This window comes from Zea mays, chromosome 2, assembly GCF_902167145.1.
Source record: "Zea mays cultivar B73 chromosome 2, Zm-B73-REFERENCE-NAM-5.0, whole genome shotgun sequence".
NCBI lineage: Eukaryota > Viridiplantae > Streptophyta > Magnoliopsida > Poales > Poaceae > Zea > Zea mays.
The window spans coordinates 10,395,744-10,415,134 of NC_050097.1; the positions used below are offsets into that span (position 1 = coordinate 10,395,744).

At 57.3% G+C, this 19,391-nt stretch overlaps 1 protein-coding gene and 1 non-coding gene across 2 annotated transcripts; one reads left to right on the top strand and one right to left on the bottom strand.

The window, feature by feature from the left end:
• Nucleotides 1-14,891: 14,891 nt before the first annotated feature.
• On the top strand, nt 14,892-16,990 carry LOC103645941 (protein unc-45 homolog A). The gene is made up of 3 exons (XM_008670665.4): nt 14,892-15,328; nt 16,111-16,299; nt 16,426-16,990. The coding sequence occupies exons 1-3, from the start codon at nt 15,137-15,139 to the stop codon at nt 16,819-16,821; spliced, it is 777 nt and encodes a 258-aa protein (XP_008668887.1). The 5' UTR covers nt 14,892-15,136; the 3' UTR covers nt 16,822-16,990.
• Nucleotides 16,991-18,660: 1,670 nt separating this feature from the next.
• On the bottom strand, nt 18,661-18,778 carry LOC111590992 (U5 spliceosomal RNA). The gene has a single exon (XR_004856758.1). It is a non-coding gene; the product is annotated as a U5 spliceosomal RNA (small nuclear RNA).
• Nucleotides 18,779-19,391: the final 613 nt, after the last annotated feature.

Consider the following 19,391-nt stretch of genomic DNA (forward strand, 5'->3'; position numbering starts at 1 on the left):
GAGAGGCGGCCGGAGACCGGCGCGAGAGAGGTGGGAATCCTGCGGCCTTCGTGTTCGTCCCGCGCCCAGGTCGGGTGCGCTTGCAGTAGGGGGTTACAAGCGTCCACGCGGGTGAGGGAAGCGAGCGGCCCCAAGAGAGCGCCTGTCCCGTCCTCGTCCCGCGCGGCCAACCCTCACTAAGAGGGCCCTGGTCCTTCCTTTTATAGACGCAAGGAGAGGATCCAGGTGTACAATGAGGGTGTAGCAGAGTGCTACGTGTCTAGCGAGGGAGAGCTAGTGCCCTGAATACATGCCAATGTCGCAGCCGGAGAGATCTTGGAACCCAACTAGTGTGACGTCGTGGCCGTCGGAGGAGCGGCGGAGCCTGGCGGAGGGACAGCTGTTGGAGCGGTTGTGTCCTTGCTGACGTCCCCCTGCTTCCGTAAGAGAGCTGAGAGCCGTCGTCGTCACAGGGCATGCGGGGCGCCATCATTGCCTATCTGGTGGAGACAGCCAGATGGGACACCGGTCTTGTTCTCTGCGGCCCGAGTCAGCTCGGGGTAGGGTGATGATGGCGCTTCCTGTTGACGTGGCTGGCCTGCGCCCTAGGTTGGGCGACGTGGATGCTCCTCCGAAGCCGAGGTCGAGTCTGTCTTCCATGGCCGAGGCCGAGTCCGAGCCCCTGGGTCGGGCGAGGCGGAGGTCGTCGGCAGAGGCCAGGGCGGTGTCCGAGCCCTGGGGTCGGGCGGAACGGAGTTCGCCGTCTTCCGGGTCTTAGCCCGAGTCCGAGCCCTGGGTCGGGCGGAGCGGAGTTCGCCGTCTTCCGGGTCTTAGCCCGAGTCCGAGCCCTGGGTTGGGTGGAGCGGAGTTCGCCGTCTTCCGGGTCTTAGCCCGAGTCCGAGCCCTGGGTCGGGCGGAGCGGAGTTCGCCGTCTTCCGGGTCTTAGCCCGAGTCCGAGCCCTGGGTCGGGTGGAGCGGAGTTCGCCGTCTTCCGGGTCTTAGCCCGAGTCCAAGCCCTGGGTCCGGTGGAGCGGAGTTCGCCGTCTTCCGGGTCTTAGCCCGAGTCCGAGCCCTGGGTCAGGCGGAGCGGAGTTCGCCGTCTTCCGGGTCTTAGCCCGAGTCCGAGCCCTGGGTCGGGCGGAGCGGAGTTCGCCGTCTTCCGGGTCTTAGCCCGAGTCCGAGCCCTGGGTCGGGCGGAGCGGAGTTCGCCGTCTTCCGGGTCTTAGCCCGAGTCCGAGCCCTGGGTCGGGCGGAGCGGAGTTCGTCGTCTTCCGGGTCTTAGCCCGAGTCCGAGCCCTGGGTCGGGCGGAGCGGAGTTCGCCGTCTTCCGGGGCTGAGCCCGAGTCCGAGCCCTGGGTCGGGCGGAGCTTCCTATGGTGCCTTTGGCAGGGACTGACTTCCTGTCAGCATCACTCTGTCAAGTGGCGCTGCAGTCGGAGTGGCGCAAGCGGCGCTGTCCTTCTGTCAGGCCAGTCAGTGGAGCGGCGAAGTGACGACGGTCACTTCGGCTCTGCCGGAGGGCGCGTGTCAGGATAAAGGTGTCAGGCCACCTTTGCGTTAAATGCCCCTGCGATTTGGTCAGTCGGTGTGGCGATTTAGTCAGGTTTGCTTCTTAGCGAAGGCAAGGCCTCGGGCGAGCCGAAGATGTGTCCGCCGTTGGAGGGGGGCCTCGGGCGAGACGGAAATCCTCCGGGGTCGGCTGCCCTTGTCCGAGGCTAGGCTCGGGCGAGGCATGATCGAGTCGCTCGAATGGACTGATCCCTGACTTAATCGCACCCATCAGGCCTTTGCAGCTTTATGCTGATGGGGGTTACCAGCTGAGAATTAAAAGTCTTGAGGGTACCCCTAATTATGGTCCCCGACAGTAGCCCCCGAGCCTCGAAGGGAGTGTTAGCACTCGCTTGGAGGCTTTCGTCGCACTTTTTTGCAAGGGGACCAGCCTTTCTCGGTTGCATTTTGTTCCGGTGGGTGCGCGCGAGCGCACCCGCCAGGTGTAGCCCCCGAGGCCTCGGAGGAGTGGTTTCACTCCTTCGAGGTCTTAATGCCTTGCGTAATGCTTCGGCTGGTCTGGTTGCTCCCTCATGCGAGCTGGCCGTAGCCCGGGTGTACGGTCGGGGCCCAAGTTCTCGGGCTGGTATGTTGACGCTGTCAACGGTTCGGCCGGAGCCGGGTTTGCGAGAGCAGCCCCCGAGCCTCTGCACAGGGCAAGAGGACGATCAGGGACAGACTCGGCTTTTTTACATACGCCCCTGCGTCGCCTTTCTGCAAGGAGGAGGGGGGAGAGCGCCATGTTACCCTCGATGGGCGCCGAACATGGTGTCTCCGGTGAGCTGCAAGCGGGTAATCCGAGTGGACGTCCGTGCCCCGTTCGTTAGGGGTCGGCTAGGGGCCCAGAGGCACGCCCAAAAGTACCTGCGGGTGATCTGCCGGACCCGGTCCCCTGGCGACGGGGTCCGAGGGCTCGATGCCTCCCTCCGATGGGATTCCGTTGCAAGATCGCTCCCACTGGTCTCGGAAATGTCCTAGGGTACCTCGGGAGCGCAGCCCGAGCCTTGGTTATGTATCGAACGTACCCCTGGTCATCCCTCGCTCGGCGTCTGAGGCGGCTGTGAACCCTTCGGGGGCCAGCCTTCGAACCCCTTATCAGTAATGGGCACGGAGCCCGAGTAGCCTGAGGCGGCCGTGTAACCCTTCGGGGGGCCGGCCTTCGAACCTCTGACCAGTAGTGGGTGTAGGGCCCACGCGATCTGAGGCGGCTGTTGAACCCTTCGGGGGGCCAGCCTTCGAACCTCTGATCAGTAGGGAGGCTCGGAGCCTGGTTCCTTCACGGGGAAGGATCCCTTTCGGGGTATCCCCCTTTCCCGGTCCCTGTCGCAAGAGATAGAGAAAGAGGAAAAAGGGAAAAGGATACGAAACCGAATGACGCGGCGTACCTTTTTTGGCGCGGTTGTTTCGGCGAAGGCGAAGCGTCGCCCGCTGCTCCTGCCAGAAGCGCCGCCTGTCCAGCCGCGGAGTTAATGCGACGGGGCGAGTAGTTGGCGGGGCGGCCGTTGCGCGTGCGCGAGCCGTTCGAGGAACGGATCACGGGCGCGTTGTCTTCACGCCGTGAGAGAGGGTTCTCTTGCTGCCCCCGGATGGGACGTGAGCTTGGCTGACGACGTGAATGCTGCTCCCGCGCGCCTGCCACCGTCATTACTGCCAGCCCACTTTTGGCCGCGTTGACCACCGCGTCAGGCTGGCGCTGCTGGGTCGCGCGCTGGATCGCCTCGAGTCGCGGTATTGGTTCCGCAATCGAGGAGGCGCGGTGGTGGCGCAAGTGGCGGTGCAGTTGCTTGCATGCAGCATCTGGCGCGCCGGTTGTGCGACGCGTGGGCCTGGGCCTCCGTGCTGGTGTGTCGGGAGTCGGAGAAGCGCGTCCACTTGGTGCGGTTGCATGCCGCCTGCATGGCTGCCCGCCTCTTTCGCCCGTTGGTCTGGGCAAAAGTGGAGGGTCACTTGTAACCGCTGGGCGGTGGCGTGCACCACGCGCGGCGGTTTGGCTTCTTCTGCTCGGAGCCGGTCTGCATGACATGCGGGACCCGCCGTCTTCTCGCTCCCTTATGCACCGCGTCTTTCCACCTTTCAAGCCCCCGGGTGGGGGATACCCGCCGTCTTTTTGCCTCGTCGTTGGAGGAACGCAACCCCGTAGGAGTTGGTACCTTTCAGCCATCGTTCGGCTTCAAGGATTTTCATCACACAGCCCGGTTGCTCCCCTCCGCTGGTGGTCACCCGAGACGGTGACCACCAGCTCCTGGGTGGGGAGGAGCAAGCCGGGCTGCGATCTTGGTCCCACCCTCAGCTTCAAGGATGTTCATCATCCTCGCTGGGGTGGGTGCCGGGCTGAGCCGGCGCTCTACCTCCCGCGCGGGTTCGTGGGTCATCCTCTCCCGCGGCATTCGAGGGAGAGGGCGCTCACTGGCCCTGCGGGCGGCCCGGACTTCGACAACGCGGGGCTGGTCGACGGCAGGCGTCGTCACCTCCAGCGTGTCGGGTTCGTCGGCTTGGCTCCCGGCGGCCCCTTCTGCCGGAGGGCGGCTGCCGCGCCGCGTACACGGGAGGACCACCCTAGATGTCGCGCGCTGCTAGGGTGGCGTTCGTGTTCTGGGGTGGTCCTGCCTTTGCACCGGGACGGCGCCTTCACGCGGAGGTCGGTGCCCCACTCGTCTGGGAGGATTTGAGTGGGGATCTGCCGGAAGGCTGATGGCCCCTGTCGTCGGTGCCAAGGCGGAGGCGGCTCGAGAAGTCCCCGTCGTCGACGGGATCACTGCCACCATCCGCGCTTCGGGCCTCCGGCTCTTTGTACTTGTCCTCGCCCCTCGAGCGTCGGCGTGGGCGAGGGCAAGTTTGCAGCAGTGCCTACCCTGAGGCCTGCGCTGCTGCAGTTCGGCCATCCGGAGTGGGGGGCGTTGTCGTCGTAGTCAGAGCGGGCGACGGCGAGGCGCTTGTCAGTCTTCTGTAGCCCCGCAGGCCCACCCCTATCGAGTGGGGTTGTTCGTGCCCGTGGGGACGGAACCAGAGTTCCGTTTGTAATGGCACTTCGAATGCCAGGGTTTTTTGTTCATTGCGGCTTTCGGGGCCTGAACATGTATGTAATTTCGGCACGGAGCCGTGTTTTTTCCTCATTTTTTAGCGCTAAGACTCGTCTGTTGATTATCTGAACCGCTTCACCAAGCATGAGTCGCCCCATGTCAAGGTGACGAGTGAGGTATCCGTATCCCGGAGGCGTAGGAGTCCCTCGGCTCGGTCGGCCTTGCTGTCCGAGGCTCCTATAGCTTAGTTAAAGGGACCCCTCGGCCGCTCTTCGATGAGCCGAGGCCAGGGGTAGCGATATCAGTATGAACAGAGGCGGAGTCGGCTCGAGAATGAAACCTGGTTGGCCGGAGCCTAGCCGGGTTGTCCGTTGGCGGGACCGACGTCGGAGTTGATCAGCCGAGGCCTCAGGTCGGGCTGGCGCCCTTGGGAGATGGTCGGCCGAGGCCCCAGGGGTGACCGGCTGAGCCGCCTGCTCGGGCCGGATTCCCGGAGAAATCCCTGGCAGCGATTGCCCGGGCATGGTGATGACGTCGTCCTTCGGAGCGGAGATCCTCGGACCGTGTCGCCGTCCGAGGCTAGGTCGGGCCTCGCCGAAGGTGTCATCGATGCCAAGGGTGTTGCTGCCCCCTTCCAGCATCAAGACCCGAGCCTGCAGGGTCAGAGTGTCTTGTAGCGTGTGCCTTCTGCAGCCGCCGAGGCCAGAATACACGCCCTCGCCGTGTTGTAAAGTCGCGTCTCCTTTCCTCTTGTTTCGAGTATCTGGACTTTTTTGTCGGTAACAGGGATGTTTGTGTGAGTGGGAGTTGCTTCTCGCGGAAGGTGATGAGTGAGGTATCCGTATCCCGGAGGCGTGGGAGTCCCTCGGCTCGGTCGGCCTTGCCGCTTACGCGTATTTTCACCCGTCCATGAGGCCCTGCCACCGACTCAGTCGAGAAGGCTCGAAGGATCGCTTCGGCAGAAGAACTTCCGAACATGAAGACTTGTTCGGTCCGCGGAATCACTTTATCCGAACGCGAGTTACTTATCGCAGAAGGTGATGAGTGAGGTATCCGTATCCCGGAGGCGTAGGAGTCCCTCGGCTCGGTCAGCCTTGGCTGCTTACGTGTACTCCGTCGTTTTTAGGATCCACTTTTCGAAGTAGTCCAAAAGCACGAAAGATATTCTGGCAGAAGTGATCTTTTTTCGAGGAAAATTTTGACGCAGAGGGGGTTCTCCCCCTTTTAGCCCCCGAGGGAGGGTCGGGCTTTGCCGAGGCGAGGCCGACCCTTCCTTGATGACTAAACTTTGCGTGGGTGCGGGGTATATGAATGACTTGAAAACATCTTAAGGGTAGAAACGACGTAGCTGTTGGATGTTCCAAGCGTTGCCGTAGACCTCGCCTTGATTGTTGGCCAGCTTGTACGTTCCGGGCTTCAGAACTTTGGCGATGACGAATGGCCCCTCCCAGGGGGGCGTGAGCTTGTGCCTCCCTCGGGCGTCTTGCCGCAGCCGAAGCACCAGGTCGCCCACCTGGAGGTCTCGGGGTCGGACCCCTCGGGCGTGGTAGCGCCGTAGGGACTGCTGATACCGCGCCGAGTGTAGTAAGGCCTTGTCCCGAGCCTCTTCCAGCTGGTCCAGCGAGTTTTCTCGGCTAGCTTGGTTGCTTTGATCGTCGTAGGCCCTTGTCCTCGGGGAGCCGTATTCCAGGTCAGTGGGCAAGACGGCCTCGGCCCCGTAGACCAGGAAGAACGGCGTGAAACCCGTGGCCCGGTTTGGCGTCGTCCTCAGGCTCCAGACCACCGAAGGGAGTTCCTTCATCCATCGCTTGCCGAACTTGTTGAGGTCGTTGTAAATCCGAGGCTTGAGCCCTTGTAGAATCATGCTGTTGGCACGCTCTACTTGCCCATTCGACATGGGATGAGCTACGGCGGCCCAGTCCACCCGGATGTGGTGATCCTCGCAGAAGTCCAAGAATTTTCTGCCGGTGAACTGGGTGCCGTTGTCGGTGATGATGGAGTTTGGGACCCTGAAGCGATGGATGATGTTGGTGAAGAACGTCACCGCCTGCTCGGACCTGATGCTGTTCAGAGGTCGGACCTCGACCCACTTGGAGAATTTGTCGATGGCGACCAGCAGGTGCGTGTAGCCCCCGGGCGCCTTCTGCAAGGGGCCGACGAGGTCCAGACCCCACACAGCGAAGGGCCAGGTGATGGGTATTGTCTACAGAGCCTGAGCGGGCAGGTGGGTCTGCTTCGTGTAGAATTGACACCCTTCGCAGGTGCGGACAATTCTAGTGGCGTCAGCCACCGCCGTCGGCCAGTAGAAGCCTTGCCGGAAAGCATTCCCGACGAGGGCTCAAGGCGCTGCGTGATGGCCGCAAGCCCCCGAGTGTATCTCTTGCAGGAGTTCCTGACCTTCGGCGATGGAGATGCATCGCTGGAGGATGCCCGAGGGACTGCGGTGGTAGAGTTCCTTCTCATCGCCCAGCAAGACGAACGACTTAGCGCGTCGCGCTATCCGCCGAGCCTCGGCTCGGTCGAGGGGTAGCTCTCCTCGGCGAAGATATTGCAGGTACGGGGTCTGCCAATTTCGTTCAGGCGTGGCCCCGCTTCGCTCCTCCTCGATGCGCAATGCCTCGCCTTCGGAGACAGAGGGTACCTCGGGTTGAGCTGAGGGTGCCTCGGGCCGTGCCGAGGGTACCTCGGGCTGGACCGAGGGCGCCTCGGGCTCGGGAGGGTCGTCGATCTTGACGGAGGGCTGATGCAGATCCCGGGAGAAGACGTCCGGGGGAACCGTTGTTCGCAATCCGTTGATCAGAGCTTCGTACTCAGCCACATTGTTGGACGCCGGGAAATGGAGGCGTAGCACATAGCGTAGGTGTTTCCCGAGGGGTGAGACGAAGAGTAGGCCCGCGCCGGCTCCCGTCTTCATCAATGACCCGTCGAAAAACATGGTCCAGAGCTCCGGTTGGATCGGAGCCATCGGTAGCTGGGTGTCGACCCATTCGGCTACGAAGTCCGCCAAGACCTGGGACTTGATGGCCTTCCGAGGCGCGAACGAGATGGTCTCGCCCATGATTTCCACCGCCCACTTCGCAATCCTGCCCGAGGCCTCTCGGCACTGGATGATCTCCCCCAGGGGGAAGGATGACACCACAGTTACCGGGTGAGACTCGAAGTAGTGTCGCAACTTCCGCCTCGTCAGGATCACTGCATACAGCAGCTTCTGAACTTGTGGGTAGCGGATCTTGGTTTCGGACAGTACCTCGCTGACGAAGTAAACTGGCCTCTGAACGGGCAATGCATGCCCCTCTTCTTGCCTCTCGACCACAATCGCGGCGCTAACCACCTGAGTGGTCGCGGCGACGTAGACCAAGAGGGCTTCTCCATCAGCTGGGGGCACCAAGATAGGCGCCTTGGTGAGGAGTGCCTTCAGGTCCCCGAGAGCTTCTTCGGCCTCAGGGGTCCAAGTGAAGCTCTCGGCCTTCCTTAAGAGGCGGTACAGAGGCAGGCCTCTTTCGCCGAGGCGCGAGATGAAGCGGCTCAGGGCCGCAAGACATCCCATGACCCTCTGTACACCTTTTAAGTCCTTGATGGGCCCCATGCTGGTGATGGCTGCGATCTTCTCCGGGTTGGCTTCGATGCCCCGCTCGGAGACGATGAACCCCAAGAGCATGCCCCGGGGCACCCCGAAGACACACTTCTCGGGATTGAGCTTGACGCCTTTTGCCTTGAGACACCGGAATGTCACTTCAAGGTCGGAGAGGAGGTCGGAAGCTTTCCTTGTCTTGACTACGATGTCATCGACGTAGGCCTCGACCGTGCGACCGATGTGTTCGCCGAACACATGGTTCATGCACCGCTGGTACGTCGCACCCGCATTCCTCAAACCGAACGGCATGGTGACATAGCAGTACATGCCGAAGGGCGTGATGAAAGAAGTCGCGAGCTGGTCGGACTCTTTCATCCTGATTTGATGATACCCCGAGTAGGCATCGAGGAAAGACAGGGTTTCGCACCCAGCGGTGGAATCCACGATTTGATCGATGCGAGGCAGAGGGTAGGGAACCTTCGGACATGCTTTGTTGAGACCAGTGTAGTCTACACACATCCGCCATTTCCCCCCTTTCTTTCTCACAAGCACAGGGTTGGCGAGCCATTCGGGATGGAATACCTCTTTAATGAACCCGGCTGCCATTAGCTTGTGGATCTCTTCGCCTATCGCTCTGCGCTTCTCCTCGTCGAATCGGCGCAGAGGCTGCTTGACCGGTCAGGCTCCGGCCCGAATATCCAGCGAGTGCTCGGCGACATCCCTCGGTATGCCGGGCATGTCTGAGGGACTCCACGCGAAGACGTCGGCGTTCGCGCGGAGAAAGTCGACGAGCACTGCTTCCTATTTGGGCTCGAGCCCGGAACCGATCCAGATCTGCTTGGAGGCGTCGCCACTGGGGTCGAGGGGGACGGTCTTAGCCGTCTCCACTGGCTCGAAGTTGCCGGCATGACTCTTCACGTCTGGCACCTCTTTGGAGATGCTCTCCAGGTCGGCGGTGAGGGCCTCGGACTCGGCGAGGGTCTCGGCGTACTCCACGCACTCCACGTCGCATTCGAACGCGTGTTTGTACGTGGGGCCGACGGTGATGACCCCGTTGGGGCCCGACATCTTGAGTTTTAGGTAGGTGTAGTTGGGGACGGCCATGAACTTCGCGTAGCATGGCCTCCCCAGCACCGCGTGGTAGGTTCCTCGGAACCCGACCACCTCGAACGTCAGAGTCTCCCTTCGGAAGTTGGAGGGTGTTCCGAAACAGACAGGGAGGTCGAGTTGTCCGAGGGGCTGGACGCGCTTCCCGGGAATGATCCCGTGGAAGGGCGCAGCGCCTGCTCGGACGGAGGACAGATCGACGCGCAGGAGCCCGAGGGTCTCGGCGTAGATGATGTTGAGGCTGCTGCCCCCGTCCATAAGGACCTTGGTGAGCCTGACGTCACCGATGACAGGGTCGACGACGAGCGGGTATTTCCCCGGGCTCGGCACGTGGTCGGGGTGATCAGCTTGGTCGAAGGTGATGGGCTTGTCGGACCAGTCTAAGTAGGCTGGCGCCGCCACCTTCACCGAGCAGACCTCCCGACGCTCTTGCTTGCGATGCCGAGCCGAGGCATTCGCCGCGTGCCCGCCGTAGATCATGAAGCAGTCGCGGACCTCGGGGAACTCTCCTGCTTAGTGATCTTCCTTCTTGTCGTCGTCGCGGGCCCTACCACCCTCCGCGGGTGGCTCGGCCCTGTGGAAGTGGCGCCGAAGCATGACGCACTCCTCAAGGGTGTGCTTGACGGGCCCCTGATGATAGGGGCACGGCTCCTTGAGCATCTTGTCAAAGAGGTTGGCACCTCCGAGGGGCTTCCGAGGGTTCTTGTACTCGGCGGCGGCGACAAGGTCCGCGTCGGCGGCGTCGCGTTTCGCTTGCGACTTCTTCTTGCCTTTCTTCTTGGCGCCGCACGGAGTAGACGCCTCGGGAGCATCTTCCGACGGGCGGCCCTGGGGCTGCTTGTCCTTTCGGAAGATAGCCTCGACCGCCTCCTGGCCAGAGGCGAACTTGGTGGCGATGTCCATCAGCTCGCTCGCCCTGGTGGGGGTCTTGCGACCCAACTTGCTCACCAGGTCGCGGCAGGTGGTGCCAGCAAGGAACGCGACGATGACATCTGAGTCGGTGATGTTGGGCAGCTCGGTGCGCTGCTTCGAGAATCGCCGGATGTAGTCCCGAAGAGACTCTCCCGGCTGCTGTCGACAGCTTCGGAGGTCCCAGGAATTCCCAGGGCGCACATACGTGCCCTGGAAATTTCCGGCGAAGGCTTGGACCAGGTCATCCCAGTTGGAGATCTGCCCCGGGGGCAGGTGCTCCAACCAGGCGCGAGCGGTGTCGGAGAGGAACAGGGGGAGGTTGCGGATGATGAGGTTGTCGTCGTCTGTTCCACCCAGTTGGCAGGCCAGGCGGTAGTCCGCGAGCCACAATTCCGGCCTCGTTTCCCCCGAGTACTTTGTGATAGTAGTCGGGGGTCGGAACCGGGTCGGGAACGACGCCCGCCGGATGGCCCGGCTGAAGACCTGCGGACCGGGTGGTTCGGGTGAGGGACTCCGATCCTCCCCGCTGTCGTAGCGTCCCCCACGCCTGGGGTGATAGCCTCGGCGCACCCTCTCGTCGAGGTGGGCTCGACGGTCGCGGTGATGGCGCTCATTGCCGAGGTGGCCCGGGGCCGCAGGCGCGGTGTTGCGCGTGCGCCCGGTGTAGACCAAGGCTTCCCGCATGAATCGGGAGGTCGCGACATGAGGTTCTGAGGGGTACCCTTGCCTTCGGGAGGCAGTGCTCTCGGCCCGTCGGACCGCGACGCCTTCCAGGAGATTTTTGAGTTCTCCTTAGATTCGCCGACCCTCGGTGGTGGATGGCTCCGGCATCGTGCGGAGGAGCATCGCTGCTGCGGCCAGGTTCTGACCGACCCCACTGGATGCAGGTGGTGGCCTGACCCTGACGACATCGGCGACGCGGTGCTGGAGACCCTGGGGCAGGTGACGTATTTCTCCGGCCGGGGGTTGGCCCGCCCATGCCTGCCCGACGTCCCGGCGGATCGGCTCAAACGCTCCTGCTCCCTCGTCGATCCTGGCCTGCGCCCCGCGGACTTGCTCAAGCTGTGGGTCGTAACCCCCCGCCGGAACGGGGACCACAGCTAGCTCCCGCGGGATGTCAGCGCGAGGCACCGGCCCAGGGGGAGCACCGTCCTCCGGCATGCCGAGATGATTGCCTTCGGAGGAGCCCCCTAGATCGACGTGGAAACATTCGCGGCTTGGGCCGCAGTCCTCGTCGTCGAGGCTGCGGCTACCGTCGGAACAATCGGAGAGGCAGTAGTCACATGCGGTCATGAAGTTCCGCATGGCACTGGGGTTGCCAAATCCAGATAAATCCCAACGGATGTCGGGGTCGTCATCTTCCTCGGACCCAGAGGGCCCGTAGGTCGAGACGTCCGTCAGCCGGTCCCAAGGCGACCGCAAGCGAAACCCCAGAGGGTTTGTACTCGCCTTTACAAGGGCGCCCGCCAAAGCGAGATTGCTAGGCGGGTTGAGGCGGAGTACAAATGACGTAGGATGGGAATCGGTCGGTACCTTTTGGTCATCGAGCGGCGATGGAGTCACGTCGAGGACTGACTGCATCGTTGCCTCAGGTACGAGGGCGACGTCCTGCAAGCTTTTCGCAAGCGCGCTGGCGTCGTCTACTTGCTCGGGATTGGCGTGTCGCGGGGAGACGGCGCTCGCCTTCGTCTCAAACGCGAGGTCGACGCCCAACGCGCCCCCCGTTGGGGTGCTAGGGACGTCGACTCGCTCGACAGCCGACGAGGCGCGACCTCCTGCTTGGCCTTGGTTGTCCCGCCTCCTCCTCCGTCGGCGGGGGAGAGGACGGGGCGAGCTCGAATGTTGTTCTTCCGCCACGCGGGGAAGACGTCGTCGATTCCGCCGCCGGCGGGCGGGCTGTCGGCCGTCATTGTCGGTGTCGCGCGGCGGTGGAAGGAGTATCATGTCATAGCTGTCGTCGAGGGACATGAACTCAAGACTCCCGAAACGGAGCACCGCCCCGGGTTGGAGAGGTTGTTGGAGACTGCCCATCTGGAGCTTGACGGGAAGCTGTTCGTCAACACGCAGCAGGCCCCTACCTGGCGCGCCAACTGTCGGCGTTTCGAGACCGGGGGGTCCCTCAGGCCGACGAGTGAGTGTCGCGTGCCCCAGCCCAGATGGGTCGAGCGCGTGGGTGAGCGCGAAGGGGGGAAAGAGAGAGGCGGCCGGAGACCGGCGCGAGAGAGGTGGGAATCCCGCGGCCTTCGTGATTGTCCCGCGCCCAGGTCAGGTGCGCTTGCAGTAGGGGGTTACAAGCGTCCACGCGGGTGAGGGAAGCGAGCGGCCCCAAGAGAGCGCCTGTCCCGTCCTCGTCCCGCGCGGCCAACCCTCACTAAGAGGGCCCTGGTCCTTCCTTTTATAGACGCAAGGAGAGGATCCAGGTGTACAATGGGGGTGTAGCAGAGTGCTACGTGTCTAGCGAGGGAGAGCTAGTGCCCTGAATACATGCCAATGTGGCAGCCGAAGAGATCTTGGAACCCAACTAGTGTGACGTCGTGGCCGTCGGAGGAGCGGCGGAGCCTGGCGGAGGGACAGCTGTTGGAGCGGTTGTGTCCTTGCTGACGTCCCCCTGCTTCCGTAAGAGAGCTGAGAGCCGCCGTCGTCACAGGGCATGCGGGGCGCCATCATTGCCTATCTGGTGGAGACAGCCAGATGGGACATCGGTCTTGTTCTCTGCGGCCCGAGTCAGCTCGGGGTAGGGTGATGATGGCGCTTCTTGTTGACGTGGCTGGCCTGCGCCCTAGGTTGGGCGACGTGGAGGCTCCTCCAAAGCCGAGGTCGAGTCTGTCTTCCATGGCCGAGGCCGAGTCCGAGCCCCTGGGTCGGGCGAGGCGGAGGTCGTCGGCAGAGGCCAGGGCGGTGTCCGAGCCCTGGGGTCGGGCGGAACGGAGTTCGCCGTCTTCCGGATCTTAGCCCGAGTCTGAGCCCTGAGTCGGGCGGAGCGGAGTTCGCCGTCTTCCGGGTCTTAGCCCGAGTCCGAGCCCTGGGTTGGGTGGAGCGGAGTTCGCCGTCTTCCGGGTCTTAGCCCGAGTCCGAGCCCTGGGTCGAGCGGAGCGGAGTTCGCCGTCTTCCGGGTCTTAGCCCGAGTCCGAGCCCTGGGTCGAGCGGAGCGGAGTTCGCCGTCTTCCGGGTCTTAGCCCGAGTCCGAGCCCTGGGTCGGGTGGAGCGGAGTTCGTCGTCTTCCGGGTCTTAGCCCGAGTCCGAGCCCTGGGTCGGGCGGAGCGGAGTTCGCCGTCTTCCGGGTCTTAGCCCGAGTCCGAGCCCTGGGTCGGGCGGAGCGGAGTTCGTCGTCTTCCGGGTTTTAGCCCGAGTCCGAGCCCTGGGTCGGGCGGAGCGGAGTTCGCCGTCTTCCGGGGCTGAGCCCGAGTCCGAGCCCTGGGTCGGGCGGAGCTTCCTATGGTGCCTTTGGCAGGGACTGGCTTCCTGTCAGCATCACTCTGTCAAGTGGCGCTGCAGTCGGAGTGGCGCAGGAGGCGCTGTCCTTCTGTTAGGCCAGTCAGTGGAGCGGCGAAGTGACGGCGGTCACTTCGGCTCTGCCGGAGGGCGCGTGTCAGGATAAAGGTGTCAGACCACCTTTGCGTTAAATGCCCCTGCGATTTGGTCGGTCGGTGTGGCGATTTAGTCAGGTTTGCTTCTTAGCGAAGTCAAGGCCTCGGGCGAGCCGAAGATGTGTCCGCCGTTGGAGGGGGGCCTCGGGCGAGACGGAAATCCTCCGAGGTCGACTGCCCTTGTCCGAGGCTAGGCTCGGGCGAGGCATGATCGAGTCGCTCGAATGGACTGATCCCTGACTTAATCGCACCCATCAGGCCTTTGCAGCTTTATGCTGATGGGGGTTACCAGCTGAGAATTAGGAGTCTTGAGGGTACCCCTAATTATGGTCCCCGACAAGTACCATATACAATAATACATGATAAACTAACATGGTAACAACAAAAATTATGCAAACAAACCCTAATTAACTAAGCTATCACAAGCATCACAGTTCACGTGCTTTAGTTTCAAAGGCATCACAACTCAAAAGGCAAAAACAAAATATACTAGAATTATCCACCATAAGTAGCACAAGACAATCTAACAAAAGTTTGGACCACAACAGAATTATCCACCAAAGGTAGTTCATACCATTATAGTCTCTAGTAAACAAGAATAGATAATCACTAAGCAAGCAGATCATAGAGGGTGGAGCTAAGGCGGTACATTTTTGTCTATTGTTTTATGTGTTCTCTATCCCGCTTGTGTGACTAAAACGGGTAAACCCGTGTTTTCACGAGATTTTGGAAATACGAACAAAAACATTGAACCGTTATCGTTTTCCTGTGAATACGGAAACAGACCAAGTAAAAACGAAATATGGTTTCTTGGTGAGGGGAGGGGGGGGTTCATTCGTCCATTTTTCATCTCTACCTAATTGTGCACAATCCCAACTACCAGTAAAGAGCAGCATCTCCAGCCACTTTTTTTCTTTTCTGAAAACACAACTCATTCATGGGACTATGGAAGTGCACACTCTTTAATTATATATAAACAAATCACTCCTTTTGTGGATCAAAGTAACCTTTTCTTGTCGGTGAAGAAAAAATAGAGTCAAACACGCAGGTTCAACATCTCTACACAAATTTCGCTTGTATGAACGCCGAGTCGGAAGGTTCGACGAGGGGGCAAATCCGTCAATTGCACATATAACCCCCGCGCAGGCCCAGCCCAGGTGAGCCTGGAGGCTGGAGCCGTGTTCCTCGCGCGGTCTCGGGCAGCAAAACCCAACAACCCGCAACCGTGCACGAGGCATCCATGTACCCGGACCGGACCCCCTCAATTCAAATCCCCCCTCCGTCATCATCTCGTCTCGTCATACTCCTCGCCCCCCACCTCCACCCCCTCGTGATTATCTCCCCGGATTCCAAATCCCATCTCCGATTCACTCGGCCCCAGAGCCGCCGCCGGGTTCTTCGCGCGGACGATGGCGGGGGCTGCCGAGGGCGCCGGCGCGGAGGCGGTGGAGAGGGCGCACGGGCTCTACCGCGGCGGCCGCCACCGGGAGGCGCTGGAGCTCTACTCCGCCGCGCTGGCTGCGGCGCGGGGCCCCGCGCAGCGCATCGCGCTCCACAGCAACCGCGCCGCCTGCTACCTAAAGCTCCACGACTTCCACAAGGTCCCACTCCCGGCTCCCTCTGCTCTGGGTGGGTTTGGGTTGCTTTCCTGCACAGATTGCGTCGTCGCTTTTGGTCCCCACCTCGCCTCGGTGGTGACTTCGGGGAAGGGGCGTTCCTTCGGCGCTTCCAAGTGTCAGTTTTGGTCGAAATACAGCTGTCCTGTTCCGGGTTCAGGGTTCAGGGGCTCCTGCGATTTCGGTCTCGTAGATTGTGTTTTCTGCTCGTCATACAACAATATGCATGCTCAATTTGTACTGGGTATTTGTGCGCATGGACTGGTACTGTTATGTCCAGGATCCACTAATCTTCTGTCTAGCTTTTGTTTGTTATGGTGATCTTTGCGCACTTACCTCAGTTGGCAGTAAATTTTGTGTTGTACTGATTCCATTAGATTCATTGGAGTCAGCATGAGAAGATGCATTAGATTGATGGAGTCAACTTGAGAAGATGCAGCTGCTTATGTTTTGCTTGCCGTTGCCTTACAAAAATAGCAAAAGTACTAGAAAACAGGCTAGGCACGGTACCTGGAAAAAAATTACCTGAAATTTATGAATGGCCCTACTCAAATGATTCCCTTGATTTGGGCCCCTGAAATTTAAGGGACGGCAAATGGCTTATAATTGATTATCTACTACGAAAGCTAGTAAGAGGGTATAGTTATTGTTTGTATTGGCCCTGGCCCTGACAATAGCAGTATGCGTTCCTCTGGAATCATCCGGTAACTACAGACATCATTTATTGTTTCTAATATTAAATTCTCCATTTGTGAGATCTGATGCAGGCAGCACAAGAGTGTACATCTGTCCTCGAGTTGGATACGGAGCATGCTGGAGCTCTGATGTTACGTGCCCAGACTCTCGTCACTCTGAAGGATTATCAGTCAGCTCTGTTTGATGTCAACAGGCTCGTTGAGATAAACCCGTCGTCTGAAGTGTATCGGAACCTGCAGGCACGATTGAAGACACAGCTAGTATGTTTTCAGTTTTCGCTCTCTTTGCTAATTTACTTCGGTTCACCTCACTGACATCCTTGCCTAATTGTGCCTTGTGTACTTTGCTGACCTTTTTTTCTGTCCATCTGCCGTACTGTTTTGAAGTCACTGGCCCCAATTCCTGAGTGCGAAGAGGAGTCCCTTTGTCGTGAAGAGGAAGACGAAGAACTTCCTCCACGAGTTCAGAAGACCGACACTTCTTCTATCGCTAAGCCTGACCAACCAGCAACCAAACTGGTCCTCGAGAACAAACCTTCAGCTGGACCAATTCTCCACAGAAAACCTGCAACTGAACCTCTAAAGGCTGTGGTTCCGTCCACTTCGCCTTCAAAACCCCAGGGTTGGGAAGCCATCCCAAAACCGAAGAGTCATTCAGGCCTTGACTACTCAAAATGGGACAAAATTGAAGAGGATTCAAGTGAAGACGAGGACGATGAGGAAGATGAGCTGCCACAGTACAAGTTTAAAGTCAGAAGTGTTGGTGTGCGGTCTGTAAAGTGAACAGGGTTAGCAATAGATTCAGAGTGTGGTCTGTGTACAGTCTAATAGATGCCCACTGACTAGGGTGCCACTTATTCCTCTTTATTAGTTGAGTTATTTGGAATGAACAACTATATATTGGTTGATATTTGCTTGAATCAGAGATAAGAGGATCTCCAAGAGTCTCCCTAATTCCCTCGTAATTGCTATAAATGGGTATTTTGATGAAAAAACTAGCCTATAAGAGATTTTCAAAATGGTTATCCAAATAAATCCATCTTCCATTCCCAATTTTTCACTAGCCAAGTATGAAAAACCATAATGGCTCACTAGAAAAACTGTTGGATAGTGAAAATACATATAATACTACCTCTATTTTTTTTACTTGACGCTAGCTAGTTCAATTTTCTACTATCAACGTCAAATATAAAAAAACGGAGGGAGTACGATTTTTATGAAAATAACTATCCGAATGGTAATTTAGAAAATGAGTTTTAGAGCTAGTATGTAAACTTAAATCCCATCTAGAATTTTTGGAAATTGAGTGGAAAATTAGCTTATTTTTTACTTAATCATTGAAAATCTCGGAGAGGAATTAGTTTCCAAACTAACCCTTAGAAGGGTAAAACTCTTAAAAAGACGAGATAGTCTTACATTCATACAGATTTTGAGTCATTGTCCATATATTTACTCTTGTTTTATTTTTTTGTAGGTTTATGTTTTGTCCAAATGATGTGGTGGTCAAAAGAGAGCAAAATTATATATTTCTTAAGACATGGAGATGGATAGGATGATAAAGTCAACGGTGCACAAAGATCTAAGTTAACACTATAGTCTAGCAGTTTAGGATGAGTCGCGTTACATCGAATATGTGTACCAACTACTAACTACCGAATGCCTAAAGCATGCACATTCATGTAAATGGTTACATAAAACTATTTTATATACAACCATGTGCATGTGGTTTTTATGCATAAATTCTTTCACATTTGTCAACACGTGTAGACCACTAATCTCTGCAGTGTTCTATTAATTATTGTTTTAGATAAAGTTTGGGTTGAACTTATAAAATTTTGATACAAATAACTGCTCTATTATTTAGTGTAGAATCTAATGTTTATATGCACTGATTTGTCGTAAAAAGACTTTTATAAAAAATATAAATATATTAATAATTTATTTGCATTTTAACAAAATAAAACATTGATCAAATTGAAAGTTTGTGCACTACTTCGACACTCTCCTACTATATAATGCAAGGTTAACGTACACTACTTTGACACACTCTCTCATACTATACAAGAGTACAAAGTGAAAGTTTATATCTGTTTTATTTTTGGAATAGCGAAGTACAACTATACAAATTATTTAAAACTAACTTTTCATTTAGCGAAGTACAACTATACAAATTATTTAAAACTAACTTTTCATTTACTTCCTCCCATAATAATAGTTGTTTTAGCGTCGAATCAAGTAGTTGTTTTAGCCGAATCAATAGTAGTTGTTTTAAATGATGAACCAGCATATATGCAAAACACAAAATTAAAACGACACAAAATTATATGACCGAATAATATTTTGGAGTATTATTTGTTATCAGCAAAGCTAAATTTGAATTGTGACGCCATCTGACAAATAATTTGAATTAATAAATGATTACTTTTGTTTGACAATTTATTTGAATTTAGATTTTAAGCAAAACTTCCACTGAAAACGAGGATCTTGGAAATAATTAAAATTTGGATACCAAATTTTCAAAAAAATAAGTTCGGAATTAGGACGACAAAGAAATAAAAAACCCCTCTAATACTTCCTCTAGTACTTTGTAATTTCAAAAGACAACTTATATTTGAATTGTGGGGTTCTCCAACAAGGAAATCCCCTTCAAAAATTGGCGTATGCTGCTATTTGCGGCGCACACACGGTATTCTTTAGTAAAAGGCGAAAGAATAGTTCGCTCTGTGTGCACCGCGCAGCTGCGTGGCTTCTCTTGGCTGCCCAGGTCCTCCTTATATGCTATTCCCACGTTCTGCAACAGACCTAAAGCAGCGAGGTGGTACTAAAACTGCTGGTGCCCGTGAACTAGATTGCCGCACGCGCTCTGCTCTATGTGCGCCCGCGGCTGCCGCGAACTGGGCCTGGCCCGTTACTCCGTGAGGGCGCGCTTGCAACGGTTGGTGCTAGGCCATCTCAGCAGAGATGGATAGACACCTCCGTGAGACTACTGTGAGAGGTTTTTTTTTTTTGCTCTTTCTCTACCTTGGCACAATGGCACGTTATAGACACTTGGGGACTGAATAAATTGGTGAGCAGGAGTTTTATGCTCAACCAGTCCGAATAGATACCTAGTCATCACATATTCTCTGTACCAACCGTACGTCAATATGTATGTTACTTCAGGGACGAACCTAGTACAAAATATGACTTAGGATGTGCTTCTAAGGATGAACTCTAAAATACCATAGCAGTGGCATCTAAATTAGGCTGAGTAGGGAACCTCATGTTAAAATTTAGACTCTAGTACTTGACACAAAAAATGTGCGGCACTCGGCTCTACTTGGGTCCGCCCTGCATTAGTTGGAGGATAAATA

What these genes read in the sequence shown, in the direction of transcription:
- LOC103645941 (XM_008670665.4), top strand. Translation starts at nt 15,137, where the DNA reads ATGGCGGGGGCTGCCGAGGGCGCCGGCGCGGAGGCGGTGGAGAGGGCG. An exon ending in AGCTCCACGACTTCCACAAG is followed by an intron (nt 15,329 to 16,110) that starts GTCCCACTCCCG and finishes GATCTGATGCAG; the next exon opens with GCAGCACAAGAGTGTACATC. An exon ending in CACGATTGAAGACACAGCTA is followed by an intron (nt 16,300 to 16,425) that starts GTATGTTTTCAG and finishes ACTGTTTTGAAG; the next exon opens with TCACTGGCCCCAATTCCTGA.